This window comes from Episyrphus balteatus, chromosome 2 (assembly GCF_945859705.1).
Source record: "Episyrphus balteatus chromosome 2, idEpiBalt1.1, whole genome shotgun sequence".
NCBI lineage: Eukaryota > Metazoa > Arthropoda > Insecta > Diptera > Syrphidae > Episyrphus > Episyrphus balteatus.
In genome coordinates this window covers 43,068,471-43,082,520 of record NC_079135.1, presented here as the reverse complement: position 1 = coordinate 43,082,520, position 14,050 = coordinate 43,068,471, and the positions used below count along the sequence as shown (strand labels likewise).

The window sequence follows — 14,050 nt, the reverse complement described above, 5'->3', positions numbered from 1 at the left end:
TTTCTATCTGTAATATTTGAATTCATTAAATTTAATTAAAAAAAAAATTTTAAAATAAAAACTGAATTTTTGCATTGAAATAATTGATTTTCTCAAAGGCTTTTGCAAATAAGAACTTTAAACTTTTGCTATTTCACTTTCAACAATAATGGCTATTGAATGAATAAAAAAAAAACTGTATATTTAAATGTTGAACTTAAAACAAAAATTAGGTTTTTCTTTAAGGGAAAAAGAAGGTTGTGCAACAAATACCAAAATATCCTGTTAAAGTAATGGTAGTTTAAAAAAATATTGTTAAAATATTTCATGGTTTGGCATAAAGAATTTCACATGGGTGAAAGGGTGTTTTTTTTTTTTTTATAAAACTGAATTCATTTGGTATCTTAAACATTTTTCTTTTGATTACATAAGATAAAAGAATAAAATGTGAAACAGAGGTTTTTGATCATACCTAAGCCAGAATATCTATGCTGTGCATTTTTTGATTCACACACTTAAAGTTCAAATTTTGGATCAAGCAGCGTAGGATGGATAAAAAGGCATGTCAAAAGTATGTCATCTTGAGTCTCTACTATTTACATTAATATTGAGCAAAATACTTACATTCGGCTCGAAATGTTGGAAAATGTCTTGAAAAAAATACAACACAACCGAATAAAAAGATAAAGTCAGATATAGAGTAAAAGTTGAAAAAGAAATATGATCATAAAAACTATTGGAACAGACAAACATTTTTTGATAAAATTCATTTTTGTTCACTAGTTAGTATCAAAACAACAAGTGGCTACATCTGTTGAAAGCAACATTGAAAAAATATTTGTTTTCGAAAAGATTAAAGATATTTGCGAAGCAATAATTTAGAGAGATCAAGGAGATGGTGAGAGGCTCAAATTTTAGGAAATATAACAAACTTAAAGTCTATAAAAAATGGTTTTTTCAACAGGAAAAATCAATTGATTATAACTTTTTTATTTTAATAGATACATATATGAATGAAATTTATACTGTAGATGATAGGTAATTAAATAAACTATAATTGTGCAAAATTTCAATTAATTTCATAGGTACTCAAAAACCCTAAGATAGATGTGAAAAGATGTTCTTTTTCTAAACACGTTATCAGGGCCGTCTTTAACTATCTTGGGGCCCTTGGGCACACAAGAATTTGGGGCCCTTTTGGAAAGTAAAATAAGTACAATGGTTGGCTAAAAAGCAATGGTTGGTTAAAAAGGGCTGCCAATATATCGTTCCATATATGAGGCGCTCAGCGCCAAAACGGCCTAACCCACAAAATTTCGTTTTGAGAAAAACGAGTTTAAAAAAAATCATATTTTTAGGGTTTTTTTTTTGTTGGCTTGTAAAAGTTATAAAAAAATATTATTTAATTTTTAGTTTGTAATTTTTTTTAGTTAGGAGTGTTGGCTATACTTTTGGGCTAAGGTCTGATATTTTTTTTATTCCGAAACTACATTTGTTGTAAATGATTTAGGGAATTTTATCGCCGAGGCCAAAATGGCGTCCACTAGAGTGACAAAAGTTTTTGGCTCTAATTTTAACTCTATTTAATATAATTTAATGGGAATGTATTTTTATATTATAAATTGTTTTATTGCGGTTCGATCTGTGTACTCAGTTTGATTTTTTTGAAAATGTGGGTTAGGCCGTTTTAGTTCTGAGCGCCTCATATAAAGTACCTAGTGTCTTTATTATTGGTAGGGGGTGCCAATAATACGCGCATTGAGACATCAAACGTTGCCACTGCCAATAATTGTACATTTTATACTGCCAATAATTTCCCTGTACTGGTTATAAGTTTCTGTTTGAAGAATTGGAAAAAAGAGCTCAAACGGATTGATAGATTCGCTAAAAACTCGATACAGACGATTTGTACGTGATTTCCAAGAGCCGTTATTTTATTTTATTTTATTTTATTTTATTTTATTTTATTTTATTTTATTTTATTTTATTTTATTTTATTTTATTTTATTTTATTTTATTTTATTTTATTTTATTTTAATGTCTCCTTTTTAACGGATATACCCAATATAAAGTTTTCGAGATATTGCAATTTTGTCAAAAACGGATAAGGATTTTGCTTTGAAAAAAAAAAAAACATGTAATGCTGCAAATAAGGACGCACTTTTGAAATAAGAAAAATATTTTTTTGGACCGTTATTAACGGTACCTACTTGCCATAGAACCGATTTCTTAATGTAAACGACACAACCGATTTGAATGAATATTTTGACATAAAAAGGTTTATACAAATATTAAGATTAAAAAAACTTAAACAAAAAAAAAAATTATCAAAATATTGATGTACCGTCGATGAGCCGGCAATAGTTTTTTCTTAAACATTTTCCAACGGAAAAAGTACCTATTGATGTTTTTTTGCCAACGAATTGATTCTATTTTTGTCTTTTAATACGCACTACAAATTTGACAGTTTTGCGAACTTCCAACGAAATTATTATTTAAGGAAAAAGATAATGGAAGAGAATTCGTTGTTTTTATCAATAATAAATAATCTTACCTACAGTGGAAAAAAAAAGTTATTTTTCTTGTTTTTTGAAAATATTATTGTCTTATTTTTTGGAAAATTTTATTTGGGTTTGGTCGTTTGGATTTAAATTTTTGTCCGCATACAACGCCACATAATTTGTTTTCATTTTGAAAACATATTGTATTTTCCGTATAGGTGTAGAAAATACTTTATTTGGTTGCCATATAAAAACTAAAATTTTTTGGTAGATGGTCTTCCCGACAAAAATGTTTTGAGAATAAATGTGTGAGAGACATTTTCGTTCCTTCGGGGCCCCCCTGAGAATGGGGGCCCTGGGCACGGGCCCCGTGTGCCCTTATGGTAAAGACGGCATTGCACGTTATATCTTTTGATCTAGAGCACATAGAAATTTGATTTCACACATAACGGTACGTGCTCTACAAGTTACACAATCTTACATTGCAAAACTTGAAAAATACCTCAAAACACCTGTGGAGATCTGTTGCCGATGACCAGCCACCATTGTAGGAACTGCCGTAATCTCAGTTTTAAATTTCGACATGGTTGGCTTTAAAAAAATCCTTCCTTTTTTCGTAGGAATGGTAGAAATATGATTGGAGCTTCATATAAAAGGTTAAATAATAAACTTTCAGGTGATATAAAATTTATTATAAATTGCCTTTTAAAATAAAATGCACGACTAGGTCGCACGAACTTGCTCTTGGAGTTAAAGTTGCTTACATTTTTAAGACTTTTTATATAGAAATTTTGAAAAAAAAAAATAAAATTCGTTTAAAAAAAAAATAAAATAAAACCTGAAATTAAATTGCCCTCCAAAACAAGTATGCAGTTTTGATTGATATATTAACGTGCATTTTTAGAAAAAAAATTTTCAAAATCGTTAGAGCCGTTTTTTAAAAAAACATTTTTTTTTAAATAATTTTTTGGAAAAAAAGTTTTAAAATAAAATTGTAATGCCATTTTCTAGACATCACTAATCAACATCTAAAAACAAAATTTCAAAAAAATTCAATGTCCCGTTTTCGAAAATTTGATTTTTCAAAAAAAAATTTTCAAAATTTTTTTAAAAATCCAAAAATTATTTTTTTGGAAATTTAATTTTTGGTTTATATTTAAATTATATAAATGCTTCTTCACAAAAAGTTTCGTTGAAATCGAATAAGAAGTTTCGGAGATATTCGAATTTGAAAAAAACGGTTCTATGGCAGGAACCGTTAATAACGATTTTCGAAAAAAAAAAATTTCATTGAAATATAGACCTCAGCTTAAAACTAATATTTGAATTTTTTAAACAAAATCGTTGGAGCCGTTTTTGAGATATTTCAATTTTACTAAAATCGGTATATGACAAGTACCGTTATTTTTGGTCCAAAAAAATTAATTCCAAAAACCCCTCTGGAGAGTCGCCAAATAACGCTACATACCAAGTTTGACATTAATCGGTCCATCCGTTTAGGCTGTAGCTCCTTATACAGACAGACAGACAGACAGACTGACAGACTGACAGACAGACTGACAGACAGACAGACAGACAGACAGACAGACGGACTTCCGGGACCCACTTTTTTGGCATTGTCTACCATCGTAATGTCATGGAAAAATGTTATCTCAACTTTTTTTTTTTGTACGAATGCATAACTTGATATATAGTACCTATATCGCAAGTAAAAATGGATTTAATGGTGTAAGAAGAGAAAAAAGATTGTTTTTTTTTGCTTTTTTGATGAAAAAATTCTAGCTCTTTTTGTAGATGTTGCATAGACATATTGAATATAAATATTTTGAGCTGAAATAATACGCTTACAGATGCTATAAAATTTATTAGGTCGTCATTTAAAAAAAAATTGATTTAAAGGTGATGATAGGTAGATTTTTTCGATATTTTTTTGCAATAAAAACGATTTTTGAAGGTTTCGTTTCTACCACGTGTGAATTTTACACATGATTTTTTTAATACTTCAAGTCTGGTTCAATTGTGTCAAAGAAAACAATCCGTGTTTTTATATGAATATTCGAGATCACAATTTCGAAATATATCGAGTTCCTCAAGAGTCTATTTCAGGTCCTTTTTTTTACTGTATTCATTGAGCTGTAATTGAAAACAACTCTGCCAAAAAATGAACTACAAGATTTACGGCTACAGAAATAACAAGGTTACTGGACTTAATGAAAATTAACTTGAAAATTTATAATAAAGACTATGAAGTAGAATAAAAATAATGCTTAAATTGCCAAAAATCTAAACAATTTATTTCTACATTAACAAATCCTCACCTCTATAAACAAAAAATATAAAATTCTCCACTGTTCCACATAAATGATAAAAAAACCACAACAAATCTCCATTTTATTCCTATTTAAATGCCATTGGTTGCATATTTTGTTTAAAAAATAAAAAAAAATGCACCACCCTTATGCATTCTATATACGCCTTGGCAAAAAGTTAAACAAACTATATAAATAATTATGACACACTCATATCCTCTTTGGCCGCATACTGCAAATTACTGTAAAAATTAATTTCAATTAATTAAATTTTTAATGTTTACACAATGTGACACACACACAAAACAATATGTAACTAGGACTTATAACAACATAGACTATAAGTCCTTGTTCATTTTATATATGTGTAGTGTACACATGTATGTAGACATTTATACTGCACATTTATGTAGAAATACATGACTGGTGTATATAGAAAGATAAAACAATAGGTGTTATATTTTACTAACCTATGACGGTGACTTCGCCACTCCTGCGCGCACTATGTCCTTGTTTATTACGTGCCCAGCATGTGTAAACGCCCGAATCTGCGTTCTTCTGGACCGGACTTATGACCAAAGATCCATCCGGTTGCACCCTCTGTCGTATATCATCAGGTAATTCTCTGCCGCTACGCTCCCAGTGTATCTCCTCGATGGGGTATCCGGCCACAGGACATTTCAAATTTAATGTCTCTCCAGCCACTGCAGTGACTTTAGGGATTAAACGAATATACGGGAGTCCTGCAAAAAAACCCAAGCAAAAAAAAAAAGGAAATCACACACGGATACTCATAACATACTACTCGTATAGTAGGGTATAACAATATTTGAGTTTCACACATAAAAATGTTTATGCAGTGTCATTGTTAGGGTAGGACTGGGGCTCGGGGATATATCTACTATATATATTGTGTGTTATTTGGGAAGGACGAAATAGTGCACAAAAAAATATAAATACAAACATATCCTGTGGAGAGAAAAAAAAAAAAATAGGGAAATTAAACACACTCTGCACTCGACAACCAAAAATGAAAGAACTTCAAAAAAGCAGCAGCAAAAAATCACACACACACAAAAAAAAAAAGGAGAATCAACTGATTTCTGCACCAGAACATTTTACATCCTTTTGGCTACATAACAACCAACATCCTGTTCTCTGCCTCCTGAATATGTGTGTATATAAGGAAAAGTACCTACTGGCTTGTACTGTGATACATGCCTATGAATATGAAAGGAACAAGTTTTGCATTTAGATTTACAATTTAAATTCCCACAAAACGGGGAACGGCGAACAAAATAAAGAATCCCGCTTATGGATATATGAAATGTGCATTAATAAACACACACAGGCATCATCAGGACGACTGACACGACGACGACGGGCACCAGGATTCTCAATTTAGTCCTGGATACTGCCTAAAGATATAGGTACCTACTATATACCCTACTCTCAAAAACTTTGATAAACAGAACAGAATCCTTGAAAAATAGAGAGAGATCCTTGTGGGAGATTGAGGGATATAGGTATAATGATGATGATGCTTCTCTTGAGCCTGACAAAAAAAAACGAGGATTCCTAATTATTTGTAGTGTCTGTCGGATTCGGAGTTTTAGAGAGCGGTTTTTGAATTGGAATATGTGCGAGCAAGTCCACCATCGTCATATCGGTACACCGACCGGTGTTATTCGTGTTTTCTTTCTATCAGTGGACCATTAAATGCCTCCAACCAACATCATCATCATCATCTTTCGGTTAAAGGTGGTAGGGGTTTTTCTGTTTTTTTTTTTTAAATCTAGATGACTCCTTTCAGCCAAATTGAATACACTTGGATAGTTTTGTAGTTTTATTTAATCTCAACGTGAGCCTTATGTTATAAAAAAAAAGGATTAAACAAGGATGGAGTATTAAAGTGAAAAGATGAGTAAAGTATTCATATGTTAAGGTATTTTAAATTTTTTTCCCTAAATCTGTTTTTAACATTTCCAAGTGCTACAAAATTTGATTTCACAATTTTTGAATCAGTAAAATTAGAATATGCACTTGACCTGGACTTATACAAATATAAATTATTTAGGTTTATTTAAATGTCAAAGGTGAACATTTGAGATTGTTACGAGTGATACGCATAAGTTTCCATACTTCTCATAATCATTTTATACTCTCCTAGAAGTATTAAGGGATAATTAAAAAATAGGGAATCACAATTCTATAAAATTTTAGATTTTACATATTCGTCTCTTAGTTCACACTCACATTGACCTTGAGCTGGACATACGAGTGCGTTTTTGTTTTATACGTCTATCTCAAAATTTGAGCGTTTTAGAAAATTTATTTTTCCAATAAAAACAAAAAAAAATTGCTTTAAAATTTTTTTTAAGGGTGCACAAACGAAAAGTTTGGACAAAAACTAAACAAACGAATTGGACTAGTTTATGGGTCAAAAATTTTGAGGTTTAATTTTTAGCTTTACCGTGAATAATTGAAATAAAATGTAAAAACATTGACGGAATGTGTTGGAATAACCACCGTTTATTCAAGAAATGCGTAGGAAGGATAATTTTTACACTGAACAATTTTTTTTTTGGTATGAAGAGGTCTACAAAATTTAATTTTTTTTGGTGCCGAAACTATGATTTACTTTTCTATAAGTTTGCTGAACTCGAATCTGAAGTCAGGAATATCCTATCAGCTGCCGTTTTTGAAATATTACAGTTAGAAAGTTCGAAAAAATCGTTTTTTGTCTTATTTTGGAGTTAACAAGATCTTCCCTGCATGAACCAAAATATACTTTTCTGAAGGTTTTGGGTGTGTTGAACTCGAATCTGAAGTCAAAAGTATCCTATCAGCTTTGAAATATTACCTTTAGAAAATGAAAAAAAAAAGACGTTTTTTTACCACTTTTGATGTAATGCCTTAATTTGAAGATTTTTTTTTAAATATAGATCATAACGGTTTCTATATGAACTTTTTAGGCCTTTCTAAATAATTTTTGTAATTCCGACAAATTACATAACTTTTTTTTTGTTAGCCCACCATTAGTTCAAAAATTATAAAAAAAAGGTTTTTTTCAAATTACCAACCTCTAAAAATCCAAATTTATTTTTTTCAGTGTAAAAATTGTCCTTTTTCCACTTTTTCTCAATTCACCATACTTATCCCAAAAAACTACATAATTTTTTTCGATAACCCACCCTTAGTTCAAAAATTATTTAAAAAAAAATTCAAACTTCACAGGTCTTCAAGGTTTTTGGTGTCAAGACTATGATATACTTTTCTATAGGTTTTCGGTGTGCTGAATTCGATATAAATTATAACGGTTTCTATAAGAAATATATTCCTTCTTTCAAAACCTGTTTAAATCTTTGCAAGACCTTTGAAGACCTTTGAAGACCTGTGAAGTTTGAATTTTTTTTTAAATAATTTTTGAACTAATGGTGGGTTATCGAAAAAAATTATGTAGTTTTTTGGGATTAGTATGGTGAATTGAAAAAAAGTGGAAAAATGACAATTTTTACACTGAAAAAAATAAATTTGGATTTTAAGAGGTTGGTAATTTGGAAAAAAACCTTTTTTTTTATAATTTTTGAACTAATGGTGGGCTAACAAAAAAAAACTTATGTAATTTTTCGGAATTACCAAAGTTATTTAGAAAGGCCTAAAAAGTTCAATTCGTGTACTGGAAAAGAAATCACTTGACACCATTTTATATTTCTTGTTACTTTTGAAAAATGTTTGGATAGATCTTACTTAAATTTGAGGCTCAAAGCAAACACCAGTGGATTTGTTTTTTTTTTTAATTATAAAATTTTAAAAAGGTCACTGTGGTGTATGCGTAATTTTTTTATGTGGTAAATAAAAACTAACTCTTCTATAATTTTTAAACTAAGTATAGGATTGCGAAAATAAAAATTGGAATATTCTGGGCTAACCTTGGACAAACAAACCACTGTCTTAAACTATCGATTTTTTCACAAAAAATCACAATTTTTTCGGTTTCTCATAGGAATGAAAAAAAAAGTTTTTTATTGTATATTTTGGAAAAATAGTGAAATAAAGAAAAAAGAAAAGTAGTTCTATCCTGGGCAAACGTTGTACAAACGAACAAAATTGCAAAACTAACAATTTTTACACTGAATACAAAAAAATTTATTTTATGTGGTTCTTGAGGCGAAATAAAAAACAATAATTCCGTTATAATTTTAGAACTAAGGGTGGGCTAGCGAGAAAAAATTATGGGCTTTCCTGGGTTAGTCTTGAGCAATCGAACAAGGCAGGTTTGAAAAAAAAAAAATTAGCATTTGGGGGTTCTGTCTGCATATTGATCAAAAATATACAAAAAGAAGGAAACTCTCTGCTCCATATTATTGGGAGTGATTTCTATAGCATGGTTTTAGTAATGTCGAGCAGGTAGAGTATGATACAGATTATAATACATGTGTGTAACAACCGACAAGAGTATCAAATGTTCAACTGGAAAATCGTATGAATTACAAAAAAAAATATCTCTAAATCTAGTCAACTATTGATTTCTCATTATTCCTGCTAGTACCTACTTGTTAAAAAACTTTGATAATCTAATAGAAATGACATATTTTTTAATAACAAACCCATCACAGATTTGTCTGATTACACTAAATAGTGATAACCACACAATTCCTGAACAAAATTATTATCCCTCATTTTCACATTAAGTAGGTACCTATTCGCATTAAAAACAGGTCAAATACTCGTTATCACGCATTACTCTTATCTATATCCATTGAAATTCATTTGAGAATTTTTTTCAAAAAATGATTTCGCGAATCCCTCTTTATACCGAAATTAGAGAGAGAGTTTGATGACTCCTGTGTGTAATCATACAAATCCAACAGTGTTCCACACAGTGCTTAACCTAAATGCTCATAATCCACAGTACGCTTATTGAACTGGAATTCCCAAATGCCCATTATAGATTGAAACCAAAATGCATAATATTAGAGAGAGAGAGAGAGAGATAGATGGTGGTTAACTTTGCATCAAAATGAAGTAGGTATATAGGTAAGTTATACCCTGCAGGATAATATAAATGTATGTGTGTTTAGTAGGCCAGGCAGAGAGATAGATATTAGATATCTTTCTGTCAATTGAATTTCACCATTTTATCGGTCAAGTACTTTCCTACTCCTACATTCTATTCGACTCAATTTACTCTCCCACTCTCTTGCTCAGTGTAGTTGTTATCCTTTCCACACTTCATAACATTTCCTTGCGCATTATTTATTCCGGATTTAATTTGAATTAAATTGCAAAAGCTTAATTCGAAAACTTCAATTACATCCGTTGATTGCGTCGCATGAACGAATCTGCATCCGTATCCGCATATGAAACCTACTTTCCCAGCCACCATCATATCACTATACCGCAATTGATCGCCCCTGTGCCTGTCCTACCCATTCCATTTCGTAACGGTCGGTTTTCTGAATCGAATGTTCGAGAGTTTTCATGGCATTGACAGCTCAATAGTTGTTTTTCATTTTTTCTTTTTTTAAGTTGGTGTCCTTTTTTTTTTCAACTTCCGTTTTGCTGCTTTTGTGTGTACACTTTGGGTCCGCATGTTATTGCATTCAAATTGAAATCTAATAATTTATCATTTATGAGAACAACCCAAACCCTTTGGATGGATCAGATATTTACATATGGGTAAAAGTACAGGTCCGCTCCCAAATGGGTGGTATTCTCCAAGTCCTTTTCCAATCGAAAATTAATGAAAAAAAAAAAAATTCGTAAAACATCCCCTCCCTAGAGGAGTAAAATGAAGTTGTTATTCAATTCAACGAACATACAACTTTGTACATGAAAAAAGGAGGGGTAATGGAATGGGGGGAAGAGATGTATTCAAAAATACGATATGGATGCCATATCTATGTGGGTCAGTATAACGTCAATGTGCTGTAGCCCGCATGACACTGTGACGCGGTCGTAGTCGGTAACATAGGCATATCCAGAAGCATATATATAGGCATATATTCATATACATGACCATGTCCAACAGCAGCCATTCGTTTACATTCCAATCGTGTCTATCTCTGCTGCTGTTCTCTTTATTTTTTGTTTTCTGTGTGTTGTATTCCTGAACGGTGGCTGGCACTATACTGGGTGAGATTTTAAAATTCAGACTTCTGCCTCTTACTCTTCTTTTGTGTGCCAGGACACAATGCAATAAGCCGTTCCGCACCGGAAACCCACATTGATATCCATAATCTAAACAGAGACAGTCAAACATACACACACACACACACACACACACACATGCATGAAATGTCACAGAGCATCCTCCAGCAAACATACAAACGAATTTGCAGTACGTTATCCTTTCATTTGTTCGAATTGTGTTATATAAATCGCTTCTTTCCCACACAACCCCCTTTCAACCATTTTTTTAATGGGGGTGGGGAGGAAAAATAAGGGAATTTTTGAATTAAATGGAATTCAGTGTGAATGAATTGGATAATAAAACAAAACACCAAAAAAATCGCTCGAAAATGAAAATGAATTGAAAATCAAAACGGACAAAATTCCGTCCGCCACACAAAAATATGACAAAACATAACACGAATAACTGTTGTTTTTTTTTTTTTTTTTATTTCTGCTTGCCACCATCATCATGCAATGCCACAACGACACCAGCAAACCATCATCATCATCATTGCATCGCATCGTCATCTTCACACAAAACCGCATATATCGCGCGCCCGGAAGTAGCTGCCATTGCAAAAACAGAAGCCCTGTTCACTATCATCGACCATCGTCCATTGGTAAGTGGAGTGGGTAAAAGGATAAAAATCACAACCGTTTCGTTTCATTGGCACAATGCAATGATGTTGGCTAGGGTGTTGTTGTTTTATGTTGTGTTGCTTTGCTTTTGGATTGGAACATTGCTTCTGACACTCGCATAACACAAAATAAAAAGGACAAAATAAAAAAAATTACAGAAAAAAAAAATAAATGACAACATTTCATGCGGGGATAGTACATACACAAAAAAAGTGTATAATTTTTTGTCAAAAAAAAAATTTTATATATACGTACCATAAATATTCAGTCGTGCAGAATGGGAGACTTTTCCAGCTCGATTCTCACCATTGCAAGAGTATTCGCCTCCATCCTCGACCATAACATGGCTAATATTAACGTGACTAATTACATCGCCATGGACAGTGATGTATTGTCCGATCATAAATCTGGTGTTTTCAAAAGGAAGATACATGAAAAAAAAACAGAAGAGAAAGAAAAATCTGATAATCAAGGATATCAATTTTAAAAGTAGATATATGTAATATGTACTCGTAAACAGAATATAAAAAAAACAGCAGGCAGCGAAAAAAACAGGAAATAAGTAAAAATTATTGTTTCAATTGTTTGCCAGATATACGGATTTTCACATAGAGATTGGACCAAATGGAGGAAAAATAAAATAAATATGAGACAATTTGTAGGTTTTTATTTTTGCCCGAGATATTTTGCTTTAACTATAGAAAGAGATTGACATGACTATAAACTTTCTCGGGCAGTGTTAAAGAATTCGATACATAAGTTTTACAAATTAAATTTTTTCTATTTTTTGTCCAAGATACATAAGTTTTACAAATCACATTTTTTAAAAAAAATCTATTTTTTAAACTACATACTTGTCGAAGCCCTAACTATTATGTTTTTTTTTGATTGAATTTATCTCAATATTAAACATATTTCTTGAAGCTGGAACTTTTAAAAATATCTTAGTTCTGTACAACCGAAAGAGTAAACTATTCCTTAAATACAAATTAAAGAACTAAGTTATTGAATCTTATTTAATGATAATTTTGGGGTGTTTGTGAATTGTGAAAAAATTCTAGTAAGTGCTGTTGTTCCGTAGGTACTTTTTTTAAATTGAATATTTAATGTTTTTAAAAAATCTCACTAAAATAATTTTTTCAAGCTTTTGTCTTCTTCTTTTTTAATATTTAAGTAGATAATTTTGATTTTAATGTGAAGCGAAAAATGTGTCTTAATTTAAAAAAAAAGGTACTCATACGCCCGAGTGTACCTGTGTTTTGATTACAATTTAAACAGTATAAAGTTTTATTGTGTTTTTTTTTTTTTCAAGTTTTGTTGAACAATTATTTAAAACGATCACCGATGCACCGTTTTTCACCGAATTAACTAAAAAATTTATTTTTTAAATGACTTATTTGTGAAAAGTTGAAACAAATTTCGAGGCTTTTGAGAAGTTCAAAAAAGTGCTTGATGTCATAACGCAAAAAGCAAAATTTCAAAAAAATCCAATGACCAGTTTTCGAAAATTTGATTTTCAAAAAAAAAAAGAAGAAATTTCAACATTTTTTCAAAAATCGAAAAACTTATTGATGAAAGTATAGGAAGCTCATGCTTGATAAATCTTTGAATACAAGTAATCATAATATCGTCGGTGAAACCAGAAAAGTCTGTAACTCCAAATTTTCTGAAAATTAGATTTGAATGCCATCTGTTAGACAAACCTAATATCTACCGTTCCTTAAACTCAGAATCCCCTTAAAGTTCATAGTTTTTATTTTATTAGCAAATTAGAAAATGAAAACTCATACAAATGCCTTCAAAACGATTTTGTTTTTTTGCTCTCCTATAAAATTTTCTAAAATGGAGTTACACACTTTTCTGGTTTCACCGACGATATGTCTTTTTTTGAGTCAGTCTATTTTTCGTCTGTTTCGACGTAAGGTACAAGAGTTTACCGATAAAAAAAAAAAACTTTAGTGAAGTCCAAATTTAACCATTGCGTTGGTTAATTTTTATAAAAACCCGTAAATAATCATTTTTATCAAAAAAACAAAACCGACTTCCATGGATCAAAACTGGGTTTTATGTTTTTTCTATAGCCAAAAAATAAGACCACACTGCAGTCACCAGCTTTCCAACACAAAAAAAAATTATCAAAATTGGTTATGACAAAGTTATGACTTATGAGGTAACAAACATAAAACGTGGTCATAAATCAAATTTCTCAATTTTGCCCCCGGGATTAAGCTTATGTCCCATAACAGGTAGATAACCAGGCTACTTTCTAGTAAAATCTATCTATAAATTGGCCAACCCAGTTCACGACACCATCAGTTGCAACTTGCACTATTTGGGTAAACTTTATTTTTTCTGCGATTTTTATAAAAAAAGTGAATTTTGTAAGCATTTTGTTTTTTGCTTAAAAGTAATTTTAGTGAAAATTTTTGATATGGATATTGACAA

At 30.9% G+C, this 14,050-nt stretch overlaps 1 protein-coding gene across 19 annotated transcripts in view; it reads right to left on the bottom strand.

Annotated features, from left to right (window-relative positions):
• Positions 1-14,050, bottom strand: part of LOC129911788 (cell adhesion molecule Dscam2) — a 260,258-nt gene that overhangs the window by 44,070 nt on the left and 202,138 nt on the right. For 18 of the 19 annotated variants that reach the window (XM_055989710.1, XM_055989711.1, XM_055989724.1 and 15 more), the window contains 2 exons: positions 11,861-12,012; positions 5,260-5,532 (listed from right to left, as the gene is read on the bottom strand). In XM_055989710.1, the coding sequence (XP_055845685.1) occupies positions 5,260-5,532; positions 11,861-12,012 (425 nt within the window). Of the gene's footprint in view, positions 1-4,795; positions 5,032-5,259; positions 5,533-11,860; positions 12,013-14,050 lie in introns of those variants that run through there. The other variant, XM_055989721.1, reaches the window with a different exon arrangement.